This window comes from Hyperolius riggenbachi, chromosome 9 (genome assembly GCF_040937935.1).
Source record: "Hyperolius riggenbachi isolate aHypRig1 chromosome 9, aHypRig1.pri, whole genome shotgun sequence".
Classification (NCBI taxonomy): Eukaryota; Metazoa; Chordata; class Amphibia; order Anura; family Hyperoliidae; genus Hyperolius; species Hyperolius riggenbachi.
The window spans coordinates 120,507,571-120,522,111 of record NC_090654.1 but is presented as its reverse complement, the minus strand read 5'-3'; the positions used below and the strand labels follow the sequence as shown (position 1 = coordinate 120,522,111).

At 45.7% G+C, this 14,541-nt stretch overlaps 1 protein-coding gene across 5 annotated transcripts in view; it reads left to right on the top strand.

The window, feature by feature from the left end:
- The window catches only part of LOC137531723 (cytoglobin-1-like), an 81,626-nt gene that overhangs the window by 58,280 nt on the left and 8,805 nt on the right, over window positions 1-14,541 (top strand). For all 5 annotated transcript variants that reach the window (XR_011023720.1, XM_068251682.1, XM_068251681.1 and 2 more), the window contains 2 exons: window positions 4,272-4,392; window positions 8,062-8,142. Coding sequence is in view for 4 of the 5 variants with exons in the window: in XM_068251682.1 (XP_068107783.1) it covers window positions 4,272-4,392; window positions 8,062-8,142 (202 nt within the window). In the remaining variant the exon portion in view is untranslated. The remainder of the gene's footprint in view (window positions 1-4,271; window positions 4,393-8,061; window positions 8,143-14,541) is intronic.

Below are 14,541 nucleotides of genomic sequence, written 5' to 3'. Positions count from 1 at the left end.
AAATATTTCTGTAAATGGACAATTGTGTGTAAAAAAATCAAAAGAAATCTCATTTACAGAGATATTTCTCCCACCCATCATGGGTATGTGTAAAAATACACCCCAAAACACATTATACTATTTCTCCTGAGTAAGGCGATACCACATGTGTGACATTTCTTTTGCAGCCTAGGTGCGCTAAGGGGCCCAAAGTCCTATGAGCACCTTTAGGCTTTACAGGGGTGCTTACAATTTAGCACCCCCCAAAATGCCAGGACAATAAACACACCCCACAAATGACCCCATTTTGGAAACTAGACACTTCAAGGTATTCAGAGAGGGGCATGGTGAGTCCGTGGCAGATTTCATTTTTTTTTGTCACCAGATAGCAGAAATGGAAACTTTTTTTTATTTATTTTTTTTGTCACAAAGTGTCATTTTCCGCTAACTTGTGACAAAAGATAAAATCTTCTATGAACTCACCATGCCTCTTAGTGAATACTTTGGGGTGTCTTCTTTCCAAAATGGGGTCATTTGGGGGGTATTTATACTATCCTGGAATTCTAGCACCTCATGAAACCTGACAGGTGCTCAGAAATGAGAGAGATGCTTCAAAATGGGAAAATTCAATTTTTGCACCATAGTTTGTAAACGCTATAACTTTTACCCAAACCAATAAATATACACTGAATGGGTTTTTTTTAATCAAAAACATGTTTGTCCACATTTTTTGCGCTGCATGTATACAGAAATTTTACTTTATTTGAAAAATGTCAGCACAGAAAGTTAAAAAAATCATTTTTTTGCCAAAATTCATGTCTTTTTTGATGAATAGAATAAAAAGTAAAAATCGCAGCACCAATCAAATAGCACCAAAAGAAAGCTGTATTAGTGACAAGAAAAGGAGGTAAAATTCATTTAGATGGTAGCTTGTATGACTGAGCAATAAACCATTTAAGCTGCAGTGGTCTGAATGGAAAAAAGGCTCTGGTCCTTAAGGGTGAAAAGACTGCGGTCCTTAAGTGGTTAATCAAACCAAATAATAGGATCCACTTCTAATAACTACAGATAGGGGACTTTCTCTCATTGATTAATCTTCCTTTTATCCTTTGAAGTCCATGAATATATCTCGGACAGTGGATCATAACAAATAGGCTTAATATTTACATTGGGCTAAAAGCTCCTACTCATTCAGCAGCTGAAAAGTTATACCTAACTATATGGAGTTTTGGAATTCAGTTTTGGACAATACAGTAGTTATCTGCAATCTCACCTCTTTGTTGGAGGGGTTTGGACCATTTTGCAGAATTCCTAGGTTCAGATCTCACCCAGGACACTATCAACTTGAGGTATGTACAGTATGTTCAATCCTTATTTGTGTGCATTTTCTCCCACTTTCCAAAATCATACTGATAAATTAATTGATTCCTGCCCCCTAATTTCAAAATTGTACTTAGAGTGTGTTAGGGACATAAGACACTGACTTTGGTAGGGATTATATTGTGAGCCCACTGAGGACAGTCAGTGACATGACTAGGTACTGGAGGCCTAGAGAGAAGATGCCATTGCTATAGAAATGCATACTTATAATATTAATATTCATAATCATATGTAACACTGCAACATGAGTATGGTTTACCCTATGCAGCCTTTTATTTTATATTTGTTGATATATATATATATATATATATATATATATATATATATAAATATAAATATATATATAACTGTGTCATGAGTTAAATCGCCAATTGAGAAACACTGGTAGAGGTTAAAAATGTCACACTGGCTTACAGGATAACGAAGTGTTCCCTCGCTAAAGTCTTGATTTTATTTACATATGAGTATCTTCTGAGTGATTCTGTGAGAAACTCTGATGAAGCTCTTAAAAGGACTTGAATCTGTGATACAGGGCAGAGATCGGATGATAAATGGATATACGCACTAGCACACTCTCATAAGTTCTCCCTTAATGGCCCTCAAAGATCTACTTACTCCACAGAGCATACAAATCGCCTAATATACTATACCACGCCAGGTGCAGACCCTCAGCCTAATGCCAGAAATGCCTCTTGCAAACTGGCAGTTTATTCATCCTATCTAGAGAGATGCCCCAAACGCCAAAAGTACTGGAACAAAGTGGTCCAAGAAAAAGAAATGCACTTTATAACCTCTCTCTCTTTTATAACCTCTCTCTCCAGCCAAACCCGCTTATGTGCCTTTTAGCTTGGTTGGAGGAAGTCACTCTGTCATCTGATTTCATATAGACTGTTGGCCACCTGTCAGTGGCGGCACCAGGGGGGTGCGTTGGGGTGCTGAAGCACCCCCTAAAATTGTCCAAGAACCCCTAAAGCACCCCCCAGCGTGAACTGACTTTCGGCGTCTAATAGACGCCGCGTCAGTTCACTGGCGGCAGCAGCAGCTTCGGCTGCGGCAGAGCAGGGCTAGGGTAAAATGGCGTCCGAAGCCCTGCTCTGGAGACTTCGAGTCTGCAGTGCAGTGCAGGGCTTCGGGCGCCATTTTCCCGTAGCCCTGCTCTCAGCGTGGGAGTTTCAGTGCCGGACAGAGGCCTGGACAGGAGGTCTTCTGCAGGTGAGTAAGTTTTTTTTTAATTTATTAGCAGGCGTATTTTCTGGGCAAGTCTGCCACATGATTGAAGTGTTTTCTGGTCAAATTAGCTACCCCAGAAGTTGGTCCAGCACCTGCGTAGCACTCCCCCCCCCCCCCAAAAAAAAAAAAAAATCCTGGAGCCGCCACTACCACCTGTTATTTATGGTGAGAACCGTTTTCACACTTTGAATTTCTGAGAATAATGCATCTGGGAATAATTGGAGACAGCCGGTAAACATTAATGCTATGATGGACAAGTTTTTTTATGAGCACAAAGAGTCTGTGACCAAAACTCACAAGATCTGAGGTCTATAAATGTCTAATGCTTCATACACACTTGAGATAAAAGTCTTTGGAAAATGAAAGATCACAGACCAATCTTACCACCCTTCCTGTAGTATGAGAGCCATACTCTACACAGTCTATTCTATGGAGCTGAACTCCCCATCAGATAGAAATCTTTGCAGGATGCTGCACACACAGATGCCCGTACACACTCAAAAGATCATTATCTGCAAAAGATCTGTTCCTGCAAAATATTCATTCATAGTCTATGAGATCTGCAGATCATCATACACACCTTGTTTAACAGACTTCATCTGCATATCTGGCAATCATCTGCAGATCTGAAAATCCATCCTGGTGGATCTGATCTGCAGATGATTGTCTGTTAAACCAAGTGTGTATGATGATCTGCAGATCTCATAGACTATGAATGCATTTTGCAGGAATGGATATTTTGCAGGAACAGATCTTTTGCAGATAATGAACTTTTGAGTGTGTACGGGCATCTGTGTGTGCAGCATCCTGCAAAGATTTCTATCTGATGGGGAGTTCAGCTCCATAGAAAAGACTGTGTAGAGTATGGCTCTTATACTACATGAAGGGTGGTAAGATTGGTCTGTGATCTTGCCTTTTCCAAAGACTTTTATCTCAAGTGTGTATGAAGCATAAAGCTACACTTTAACCACTTGAGGACCGCGGTGTTAAACCCCCTAGTGACCAGGCCTTTTTTCTGAAATTAGGCCAGTGCAGCTTTAAGGCCTCACTGCAGGGCCGCACAACTCAGCACACAAGTGATAAATATTTTTGTTTATTTTTTAAATACATTTTACTATTACTTATTTTTTTTTATTTAAACCCCCTCCCTCCCCTGCCAGCCAATCATCGTGATCGGCTGTCATAGGCTATCACGGCACAGACTGGAGTGCTCACCAGGTTCAAATACAAGGCCTGACCAATCGGAGCTAATCAGCTGACATGCAGGGAGACACGTGGCTACTGTTTACATAGGTGGAGCGCACACTGAGACATGCCTGCCGCCCTGCACCCATGTGAGTCAGCGGCAGGGACCGCAATAAACCGCGAGTCAGCGGCAGGGCCGTCGGCGGCAGCCTGCCGACTCCTTACAATTACATTTGCCGATTAGCAAACTTCTACTGCTCTCTACTGCTCTCAGCACTAAACAATCTTACAATCTGCATGCTTTCAAATGTTCTTTTATGTACCTAAGAGTAAGTACTGCAGTTTTAGTGTAGGGAGTTTAATCCCACTTTAAGTCCAAAATAAGAATGCGAGACTCCAGAAATGTTCTATTTGGGATTATTCCTACAGATACAATTGCTTATCTCATAAGTATATTTTCACTTCAGGTTTGCGTTAATGATATAATTTCTTATAAGGGTCCTGTCATTTGTGGAGAAGATTGTTGCCCGCATTGATAATTCTGCTCGACTAGACGAATTAGCACTGGAGCTTGGAAGAAGTCACTATAGATACAATGCGCCTCCCACATATTATCAGGTAAGCACTGTACAGTGATCTCTTTGTGCAAAGGCCACACAGCTCCTGTGAGTGAAGCCTCACTAATTTCACTAGTGTAGGCCAGGGCTATGTTTGCAAAGAGGCAACATATTCAGTGAACTGGCCACTGGCCAGGCAACATTTTGTGTGAGCAGCAGGATACCTTGGGCCTGATTCACAAAGCAGTGATAACTCAGTTATCACGCCTAAAAGACTTTAGGTGTGATAACCTTTGCACCGCTGAGTTAGCACCGCTTTGTGCTGGTTATCGTGCGCAAAGTCCAGTGCGCAAAGTTTTGCGTGCGCAATTGCGCAATTCCACGTGCAGCGCCCATAGGGTTTAATGGGCGCATCGCATGCACTGCACCGCGCGATTGCGCGTGGGAATTTCGCGCAAGTTTCATTTTATCACGACTAAACTGAGTTTAGGCGTGTTAAAGGGCTTTTCACAGGCGTGCAAACACTTTGCACCATCAGGCCCCTTGTTTCACAATTTGGCAGAAGTCACTCCCTTGTAAACAGTAAGCATGAAATACAAAGCCATAGACCGGCTGATAATAGCAAAAATGTGCTTGTAGTGATCAATTCTACCTCTGTCGCGAAAATCTTAAAATTTTAAATATATGTAAACGTATACAATTAAGAAGTACATTTCTAACAGAGTAAAATAAAAATCACTTTTCTCCTATGCTGCTGTCACTTACAGTAGGTAGTAAAAATCTGACAGAAACGACAGGTTTTGGATTAGCCCATCTCCTCATGGGGGGTTCACAGGGATTTCTTTATTTTCAAAATGCTCTTAGTGAATGTCAGTTGCTGCGTCCAACTGCCAAAAAAGTGTGTGGTGAGCAGGGAGGCTGGCCATCATCTTTGTATAAATATTTTTCAGGGAGTGTCTTTATAAAGAATAAAGGCCATGCTGAGAATCCCCTATGGAGAGATGGACTAGCCCAAAACCTGTCGGTAATGTCAGATTTCTACTGCCAGCAACATAGGAGAGAAGTAATTTATGGCTCATTTTACTCAGGAAGAAACGTACTTCTTATTTGTATGTGTTTTACATTTTAAGATTTCGTGACAGTTCCTCTTTAAGCACAGATCAATCTAACTCCTATGTATTTTGTACTGCTTGATTCAGGACAATGCTATGAAGCTATCAACACACCACCACACGTTTTCCCCTCTGCTTGATAGAGATTTTCCAACATGCTAGACTACCCTTTCAATTAATAAACTGCCCACAATTAATTGGAAGGTTGATTGATTAAAAATTTTGGGGGCAATATATCCCTGATTGGTTCAAACAAATTGAGTGAAACAAGAAGAAAATCAAGCCATTGCAAAGTTACTTACTCCTTAAAGTAAACCTGTGAAGGGGCGAAAAGTTGAACTTTACTTCATATTCCCCCCCCCCCCCCCCCTAGTTTTTGAGGTCCCACTTGAAGTCCTCTGGGTCCCCACAATTGTTCTGCTGTCACTAAAATTAAAGCTCTCAATCTGGCCAGGTGGCGCACTACAGTGCATGCGCTGTCTCAGCCATGCGCCGCCTCAATCACACTCCTGTGGCCAGGAGTTTTCTGCACATGTGCAGTAACAAGTATTTAAACTGTGCGTGTGCTGAATGCCTCCGGCCACGAGAGCGCAATTGAGAAGGTGCATGGCCAAGACAATGGGCCTGATTCACAAAGCGGTGCAAACACTTTGCACGCCAGTGAAAAGCCCTTTATCACGCCTAAACTAAGTTTAGGCATGATAAGAAGAAACTCGCGCGAATTTTCCGCGCACGTGCGCGCACAGCGCCCCCGCTTCGCGCGCAGCGTCCATTAAGCCCTATGGGACTTTGCGCGCACAAAACTTTGCGGGCGGGAGCTTCGCGCGAAGAGCAGCACAAATCGGTGATAACTAGGTGGTGCAAAGGTTATCACGCCTAAAGTCTTTTAGGCGTGATAACTGAGTTATCACCGCTTTGTGAATCAGGCTGTATGCATGCGCCATAGGCTTAAATTGTAGCAGTAGGGTTTTGTACTGTGTTAGCCATCAGTAAAAGAAGGAGTTTTAAATCAGGATGAAACCATTTATTGGCTAACTAAAAAGAATAAGAATAAGCAAGCTTTCGCCTTGCAACCTTCATCGGGCTTAAATCCTGTTTGCTTGCAGGCTGATAGTACAGACAGCTTTATACATGCAACATCAAAAGGGAAAACATAGATTTTTTTCAAGCATAAATACATGTCATTGAGATGCCTTAAGTGAAACAGAACATCTAAATTGGGTGGGAGGTTGTTAGCTGAGATAATAAATTGGGGTGACAGCAGAACTAACGAGAACACTGAGGAACCTCAAAGACTTGGGGGTGCTGGAAGAAGCCCCAGTTATGTAAAAGTCAACTTTTTTCCCTGCCTCCGGTACATTTTAAATGCAGGTATAACATTTTCCATAACTGCTCGCTGTGGTAAGATATTCAGAAAGCACAAGGATAAAATAATTCCCTATCGGGAGCAGCCCTCAGTATAGCTGATAAGGATAAAGCATGTGCATGGAATCAGTGATTGTGTGTGTTGGTTTTTTTTGCATGGATTCTGCAGCAGGCTGATGCAGTGCTGGTTTCCAATGTTCCTATGTGGAGTTGTAGGCTGGCCTCATGTGAGTATCTGGCACGTTTTATACAGTGCAATTCATGCCCTACTTTTGGACATTACAGTAAGGACCATGGCTGAAGCTTGTTACACTTCGGCTTGACCTGTATTTTCAAATGTGCAGAACTAATACTGTTTACTGAAGACAATTATTTAGAGACCGTGAATTTTTTGGGCAGGCCAGCTGGGAGCAATCCAGTATGTATCTTTGTGTTTATGGCTTTTCCTTAATTGCCTTTCTGGGTGTCGCCCTTAGTATTGTTGAAAGGCATGTCCAGAGCATTACAATGTTTGTAGTAAGATATTTCACATTTTCATGACTTTTAAGGCCCATACACACGTCGGATTTCCGCGAACGACGGGTCGTTTGCACGCCCCGCCGTTCCGTCGTTCACCCGCTAAATCGGCGTGTGTACAGACTGTCATTCGCTTGATAAGGGTGAGTCTGAGCGATCGACCGGGCGGATCACTTAAACTCACCCTTATCAAGCGAACGACAGTCTGTACACACGCCCGATTTAGCGGGTGAACGACGGAACGACGGGGCGTGCAAACGACCCGTCGTTCGCGGAAATCCGATGTGTGTATGGGCCTTTAGGCATGGTTTCCATAATAGCGGAAAACTTACTTTTTCAACAGTTGATGGATCCCATTTTATTTGCTAAACACTTGTCAGTCTGAAACTGATACATTGCGGTAAGTAATACACACTCTTATGCAGTCTGTGATTTTTTTTTTTCCCAGAGAGCAGATGCGTTTCCTATATAGCCGATGGTGGAAATGCATCTGCCCCGGGCTCTCCTACCAGACCACAAACAAACCATCAGTGGGTGCTACACTGTCCGCTCCCACAGGCTGTTAAGAGGTCCAGCTCAAGAGGGAACCTAGCCTAAATGAGAAGAACCTCTTTCTGCATGGGCGGTGAGATCTCTGGGGAATTTGCAAGGCTTTTACAAATAAGCATGAACTTGTTTTTGTGTCCATTTCCTATTTGCATGAATTAGAACAATCAATATTTTCATGTATTTTACAGTATGTGGGATCCGAATTTATATCTGCTGTTCACCCCATTTTAAAAGACAGTTGGACACCAGAGTTGGAGAATGGATGGAAGGTAAGTACACATGTGGATATTCAGCAGTCTGGTATTAACCTCTTGAGGACTGCAGGGCTAAACCCCCCTAGTGACCAGGCAATTTTTAGTATAAAAGGCCACTGCAGCTTTAAGGCCAAGCTGCAGGGCCGCACAGCATAGCAAACAAGTGATCCCCCCCCTTTTCTCCCCACCAACAGAGCTCTCTGTTGGTGGGGTCTGATCGCTCCCCCCATGTTTATTTATTTTTTTATAAATATTTGTGTTGCAGCTTTTTTTTAAAAAAAAAACCTCTTCCTTTAAATCCCTTCCCTCCCTCCCTCCCCACAGCCCGCCAATTACGGCGATCGGCTGTCATAGGCTTCTGCCTATGAGAGCCGATCGCTCTCTTGTCCCCAGTGCAGCGCTGCTGCTGATCGCAGCGCTGCACAGAGTAAATAGACGGCGATCACGCCGCTCGGAGACTGAAGGCGGGGCGGAGCTCCGCCCCCCAAGCAGGAGATGCGCGCGCAGCCTGCGCGTGATCTCCTGCAAAACAGAGCCCCAGGACTTTACGTCAATTGGCGTTAGGCGGTCCTGGGGCTGCCGCTGCGGCTACGCCCATCGGCGTGACGCGGTCGGCAAGAGGTTAAGTAACTGCAAAGATGAGAGGGTAGTCTGTACTGTAGATCATTCTTTGGTTGTACAGCTGTAACCCGATTTAAACGTTAGCACCAGGCCCCGGCTGAGGGGAATCCACCAGACACGAACTCAGATGAAATGATCAAAGATTTATTTGCGACTTAATGGTGGTCACTGTCAGCTTCAATCAACCTGTAAGTTAACAACACAATACAACTCCCTTGTAGTGTTGGGCGAACAGTGTTCGCCACTGTTCGGGTTCTGCAGAACATCACCCTGTTCGGGTGATGTTCGAGTTCGACCGAACACCTGATGGTGTTCGGCCAAACCGTTCGGCCATATGGCCGAACTAAGAGCGCATGGCCGAACGTTCGGCTAGCGCTGTGATTGGCCGAACGGGTCACGTGGTTCGGACCCGAACGCGCTCTGATTGGCCGAACGGGTCACGTGGTTCGGGTAAATAAATACCCGATCCACGTCATTTCTCCGCCATTTGGCTGTGGGTTTAGCTTTGGGTAGGCAGGCAGGGTAGTTCTCTCTCCAGCCAGGCTAGCCAGGGTCCCCCCAGTCATTGTGTCGCTGCTGGGAACAGTAGTACACCGCTCACCCACACTATATAGCATTGTGTTTACTGCCACTCTGTGTACACCGCTCACCCACCACTGTATAGCATTGTGTTTACTGCCACTCTGTGTCTCTGCTGGGAACAGTAGTACACCGCTCACCCACCACTGTATAGCATTGTGCTCTGTGTCGCAGCTGGGAACAGTAGTACACCGCTCACCCCCCACTGTATAGCATTGTGCTCTGTGTCGCTGCTGGGAATAGTAGTACACCGCTCACCCACCACTGTATAGCATTGTGCTCTGTGTCGCTGCTGGGAACAGTAGTACACCGCTCACCCCCCACTGTATAGCATTGTGCTCTGTGTCGCTGCTGGGAACAGTAGTACACCGCTCACCCACCACTGTATAGCATTGTGCTCTGTGTCGCTGCTGGGAATAGTAGTACACCGCTCACCCACCACTGTACAATCGATCTTCTCAAAAACTATAAGCTCTTTTTCAAATATTTTTTTCCTCTTGTACCCACTCCCAAGGTGCACATACCCTGTAAATTTGGGGTATGTAGCATGTAAGGAGGCTTTACAAAGCACGAAAGTTCGGGACACCCGAACATCGCGGCCATGTTCGGCCTGTTCGGCCCGAACCCGAACATCTAGATGTTCGCCCAACACTACTCCCTTGCACATCACAGGTAAAAATACACAATTCCCAATTCTTCACAGCCGGTGCACCGGTAAAAGCTGCAGAATAAAAAGGTTAAGTTACATACAAATTATATTTGAAAATTGAGCTACAATGGTCTTCTTGTAAAATAATCAATCACTTTACAGCATGTTTACATCACAGTACCACTGTTGGGGTGTGGGCTGAGGAAAGGGGATGGTCTACTGAGCAATTTCAGTTCCTAAACAGTTCTCAGTCCCTTGCAACCAAGTCTAAGCTATATTGCTCAGCAAAACCTTGGGGGCAAGGGCGTAGGGCCCGTGGTCGCAGCGGTCGCCTTGGCGACCGGGCCCGGCTCCTGAGGAGGCGGGGGAGGGGCCCGGGGGGCCCATCTCCGTTTGGAGGGCCATGCGGCCCGTGCGCGCTGGTAGGGGGGAGCTGCAGCCGCGGGGAGGGCAGCCCGACCTCTCCCTCCCTTCCTCTCCCCGGGGCCCCCCCCCTCAGATGCAGAGTGAGTGGCTCACGGAAGCGCTGTAGGCAGAACTCACCTCCCTGCGTTCCACTCGCCGCTGATCTCCTCTCTGGCTGGCTCTGCATAGATGCTGTTACACACGCAGCTTCCGGCTAAACAGGAAGCCGCGTGTGTAACAGCATCTATGCAGAGCCAGCCAGAGAGGAGATCAGCGGCGATTGGAACCAGGGACGGAGGTGACTTCTGCCTACAGCGCTTCCGTGAGCCGCTCACTCTGCATCTGAGGGGGGAGCCCCGGGGAGAGGTCGGGCTGCCCTCCCCGCGGCTGCGGCCCCCCCCTCCATTATGGGGACGGGGCACCTACCTACCTGCCCTATCCTGGGGGGCAGCTACCTAATCTATCCTGGGGGGGCAGCTACCTAATCTATCCTGGGGGGCAGCTACCTAATCTAACCTAATCCTGGGGGGCACCTACCTAATCTAACCTATACTGGGGGGCACCTACCTAATCTATCCTGGGGGCAGCTACCTAATCTATCCTGGGGGGCAGCTACCTAATCTATCCTGGGGGGCAGCTACCCAATCTAACCTAATCCTGGGGGGCAGCTACCTAATCTATCCTGGGGGGAAGCTACCTAATCTATCCTGGGGGGCAGCTACCTAATCTAACCTATACTGGGGGGCACCTACCTAATCTATCCTGGGGGCAGCTACCTAATCTATCCTGGGGGGCAGCTACCTAATCTAACCTATACTGGGGGGCACCTACCTAATCTAACCTATACTGAGGGGCACCGACCTAATCTAATTTATACTGGGGGGCACCTACCTATCTAACCTATACTGGGGGCACTTACTTATCTAACCTGTATTGGGGGCACCTAGCTAGCCTATACAGGTGGCAACTAAACTGGCTACCTATATTGGAGGCACCTACCTAACTAACCTATACTGGGGGCACCTACCTATCTAACCTACGCTGGGGGCAACTATTCTGGCTACCTATATTAGAGGCACCCACCTAGCTAACCTGTACTGGGGGCACCTATCTATCTAACTTATACCGGCGGCGCCTGCCTATCTCACCTATACCGGGGGCAACTATGCTGGCTTACCTATGCCTGGCTACCTATACTGGGGGGACCTATAGCTGGCTATAGGGATTTTGATATGTGTGTGCGTCCGTCGGGTGTTGCCGGGGGAGGGGGGGCTGTTGTTGCCGGAGGGGGGGGCCCACATCCAGATTCCGCATCGGGGCCCAGAGGTTTGTAGCTACGCCACTGCTTGGGGGAACTCGTGACAGTTCTTAAGATGGTACTGTACAGTTGCACAGTTCTTTGGTTGATGCCTAAAGGATGTTCACCTTGCTCAAAGATCTTTTAGACTCTTTACCTTTGATAATCTACCACAACCCCACTTTACACTTAACACAGCTCTCTGGATAGGGCCTCCCAAAATAACAAACAAAATAAAATAGAAATCAAATAAACAAAAGGGTTAGAAAAATAAAAGTAAACAAAATAAAAGATAAAGTGACCAATGCACCCAGTTATACCACCAGAATCAAGCTCCCACAATATAACTCTCTTTTACTGCACTTTGACTTTTAGGCTGAATAAGCTCTAATTTAGAATTGATGCAAAACTTGTACTCCAAGTAAGTTAACTCTGTATCTTGGTCAGATGTCAGTTCACTTCTTACTATAGCACACTTTTAGTATCACAAGACGCAATGCAACACCTCCTTTTTCACTTATCATCTTTTAATACTGAAAGGTTCTCTTTACAATCACGGCCTTAGTAATTTCCAGTTTCTTTAAAACCGTGTACTTATGCATAAATAACACTTTGGTTCACTTCTTGTATCATTCTCTTTGTAACACTTCAGAACATAGCACAGAAGAACATATGAACTTCAACTCTTGACTTGAAACGGACTTAACAGGCACACTGTCTCTGAATCAGGCCTAAAGCAAGTAGTGGCTGTGTCAGCTCAGCGGGGTACTTAATGGAGGCTGATAATGTCTCTTGTAACAGGAGCTTTACACTCAATACACTTCCCTTAGTCAGAAGCAGATTCCTTCACTTTAGATGGCAGCAACAACTGTATCATCAACACAGTGTCTCAGTATATTCAAGGCCTTTGCACACAGACAGTCTCTAGTAACAGCAACATGAACAGGCCTGGCCTCTCTGGGTTCTGGGTTGCAATATTTCTATCTCAGCAAGCCTCCGCTGGACACTGGCTGCTAACTGGACACACACTGTAACTTAGTGTGTATACCCATACTCATCTGACTGCCGGATTTCCTTTTTGCCCGGGCTAGCTCAGATTGGCTCTGTGTACACTGTCTCTGGTCTCCGGTCACTGTCTGGCCTGGTTGCCGCTGTCTCTCTGCTCAGGTTGCTGTGTGGCCGCCGGATCCCCTCTTAGACTCTGGGGTGACTGCTGAGGACGCTCTCGTTGTGGCCTCCTCTCCACTCTCTCCGCCGCCTCCCGACTTTTTGCTAAGTTCCGCTCTCCTTCTCTCTCTGGCGCGCTCTGGCTAGTTTCAGCCAGTTCCCTCTGGCTACACCCTTCTACCTCTGCCCCTCTGCACCTGTTCTGTAGTATCTGACAGGCTGCGCGGGGCTTCTGGAAATTTCCACTGCTCTGTGTGCTTTGGTCGCTTAGCAACAGTCTATGTGACCATTACAGCGCCTCCTCTCCCCTCCCATGCGCAATAGTTCCACAGACAAGCATTTAAGGCGAAATTGGGGTACATACATGGGGCCTGATGCAGTAAACTCCGGTAAAGTTGTAGTGAGCAGGGATCGTGCGGTAAAGTTACTGTTACCAGCACAGGGTAGCATCGTCTATTAACTTATTAAGGCCACGCACATTACCGTGTTAACAAGTGAGTTCTCCAACTATCCTTTATGTAATTATATAAGTTTGGGCTGCCAATGTTGTAAGAATTATTTCCAGGTCCTTTACAGATTTTACAAGTGATACTGGGGCACTTGATCATATAAAATAATGAACGTGAGAGATAGGATGTGGATCACCTTTGAAAAATACTGAGAGACAAAGGGAGCCCAAATAGTGTAGTATTTATGCTGGGTTGGTAATTTAAAGATGTAAAGTGGATACTCACGAAATAAAGTTGCTTTTCAGGGTAACCAATCATATAGGCATGTGGAGAAATCCATCTCCTCTCTGGTACCCAAGGCTTTCTATGGGTCTTGGTCAACTTGAGCAAAATATAGCTGATGGGAAATGCATGGTGGTCCAAGTTGGAGCCCTACCCTCCTGGTGAGGAGGTATACAATGCAAAGGGGGGAGAGGCACCCAGAGTACATACAATTGTTTAAAATCAATAAAATTGAAGAAAAAAAGGGGGAAGGTGGCTTACCTCAAGGATGACACAATTAGGTAATCTGAAAAAAGCTTTTAATGGCACTTGTAGCGACGCATTTTGCAGGACTAAAACGGCTGATTCCTTAGTCCAATATTTTGTGCCAATTGCAATAATAGGCCAAGAGGCTTGTCTTGGTCTCCTTACTGAATAGGTACAGACCCTAGCCAGTATTCAGACCCTGGTCTCCCATGTCAAAGGCAGGGCCGGATTTGTACTTTTTACCGCCCTAGGCCCACTATCACCAGCCGCCCCTGACCAACAGCATCCTAACGTTTTTCTTTTTTCAAACAAAAGATTAGGCGATTTGGTGGGGGGAGGGGGAGGATTCAGAGTGAGGTAGTCCTGGCGAAAAATAGGTGTGGCCATGATGCAGGCAGTGTTAACTGCAATGTAAGCCAAAACACAGGAAAAAGAGACCCTGAGGCCTCGATCCCATTCTGTTCCGATAGCCTGTCCGTTCAGGTTGGGCGCTTTTTGATGCATTTTTTTCAGATTCCCGGTGATTTCTGTGCGCTGGGCGTTTTTGTAAGCAGTTTTCCAGAGCGGTTTTTTAATTCACTCCCTAATGCAAGTCAGGAAGTAAACTCTTTGATCCGGAAAATAATAAATGCAATGTATTTAGTCTTAAAAATGTGAACGCAATCGCTGCACAAAGCGATTTTGTGATCATTTTGCGTTTTTCCTATACCTTCCATTCG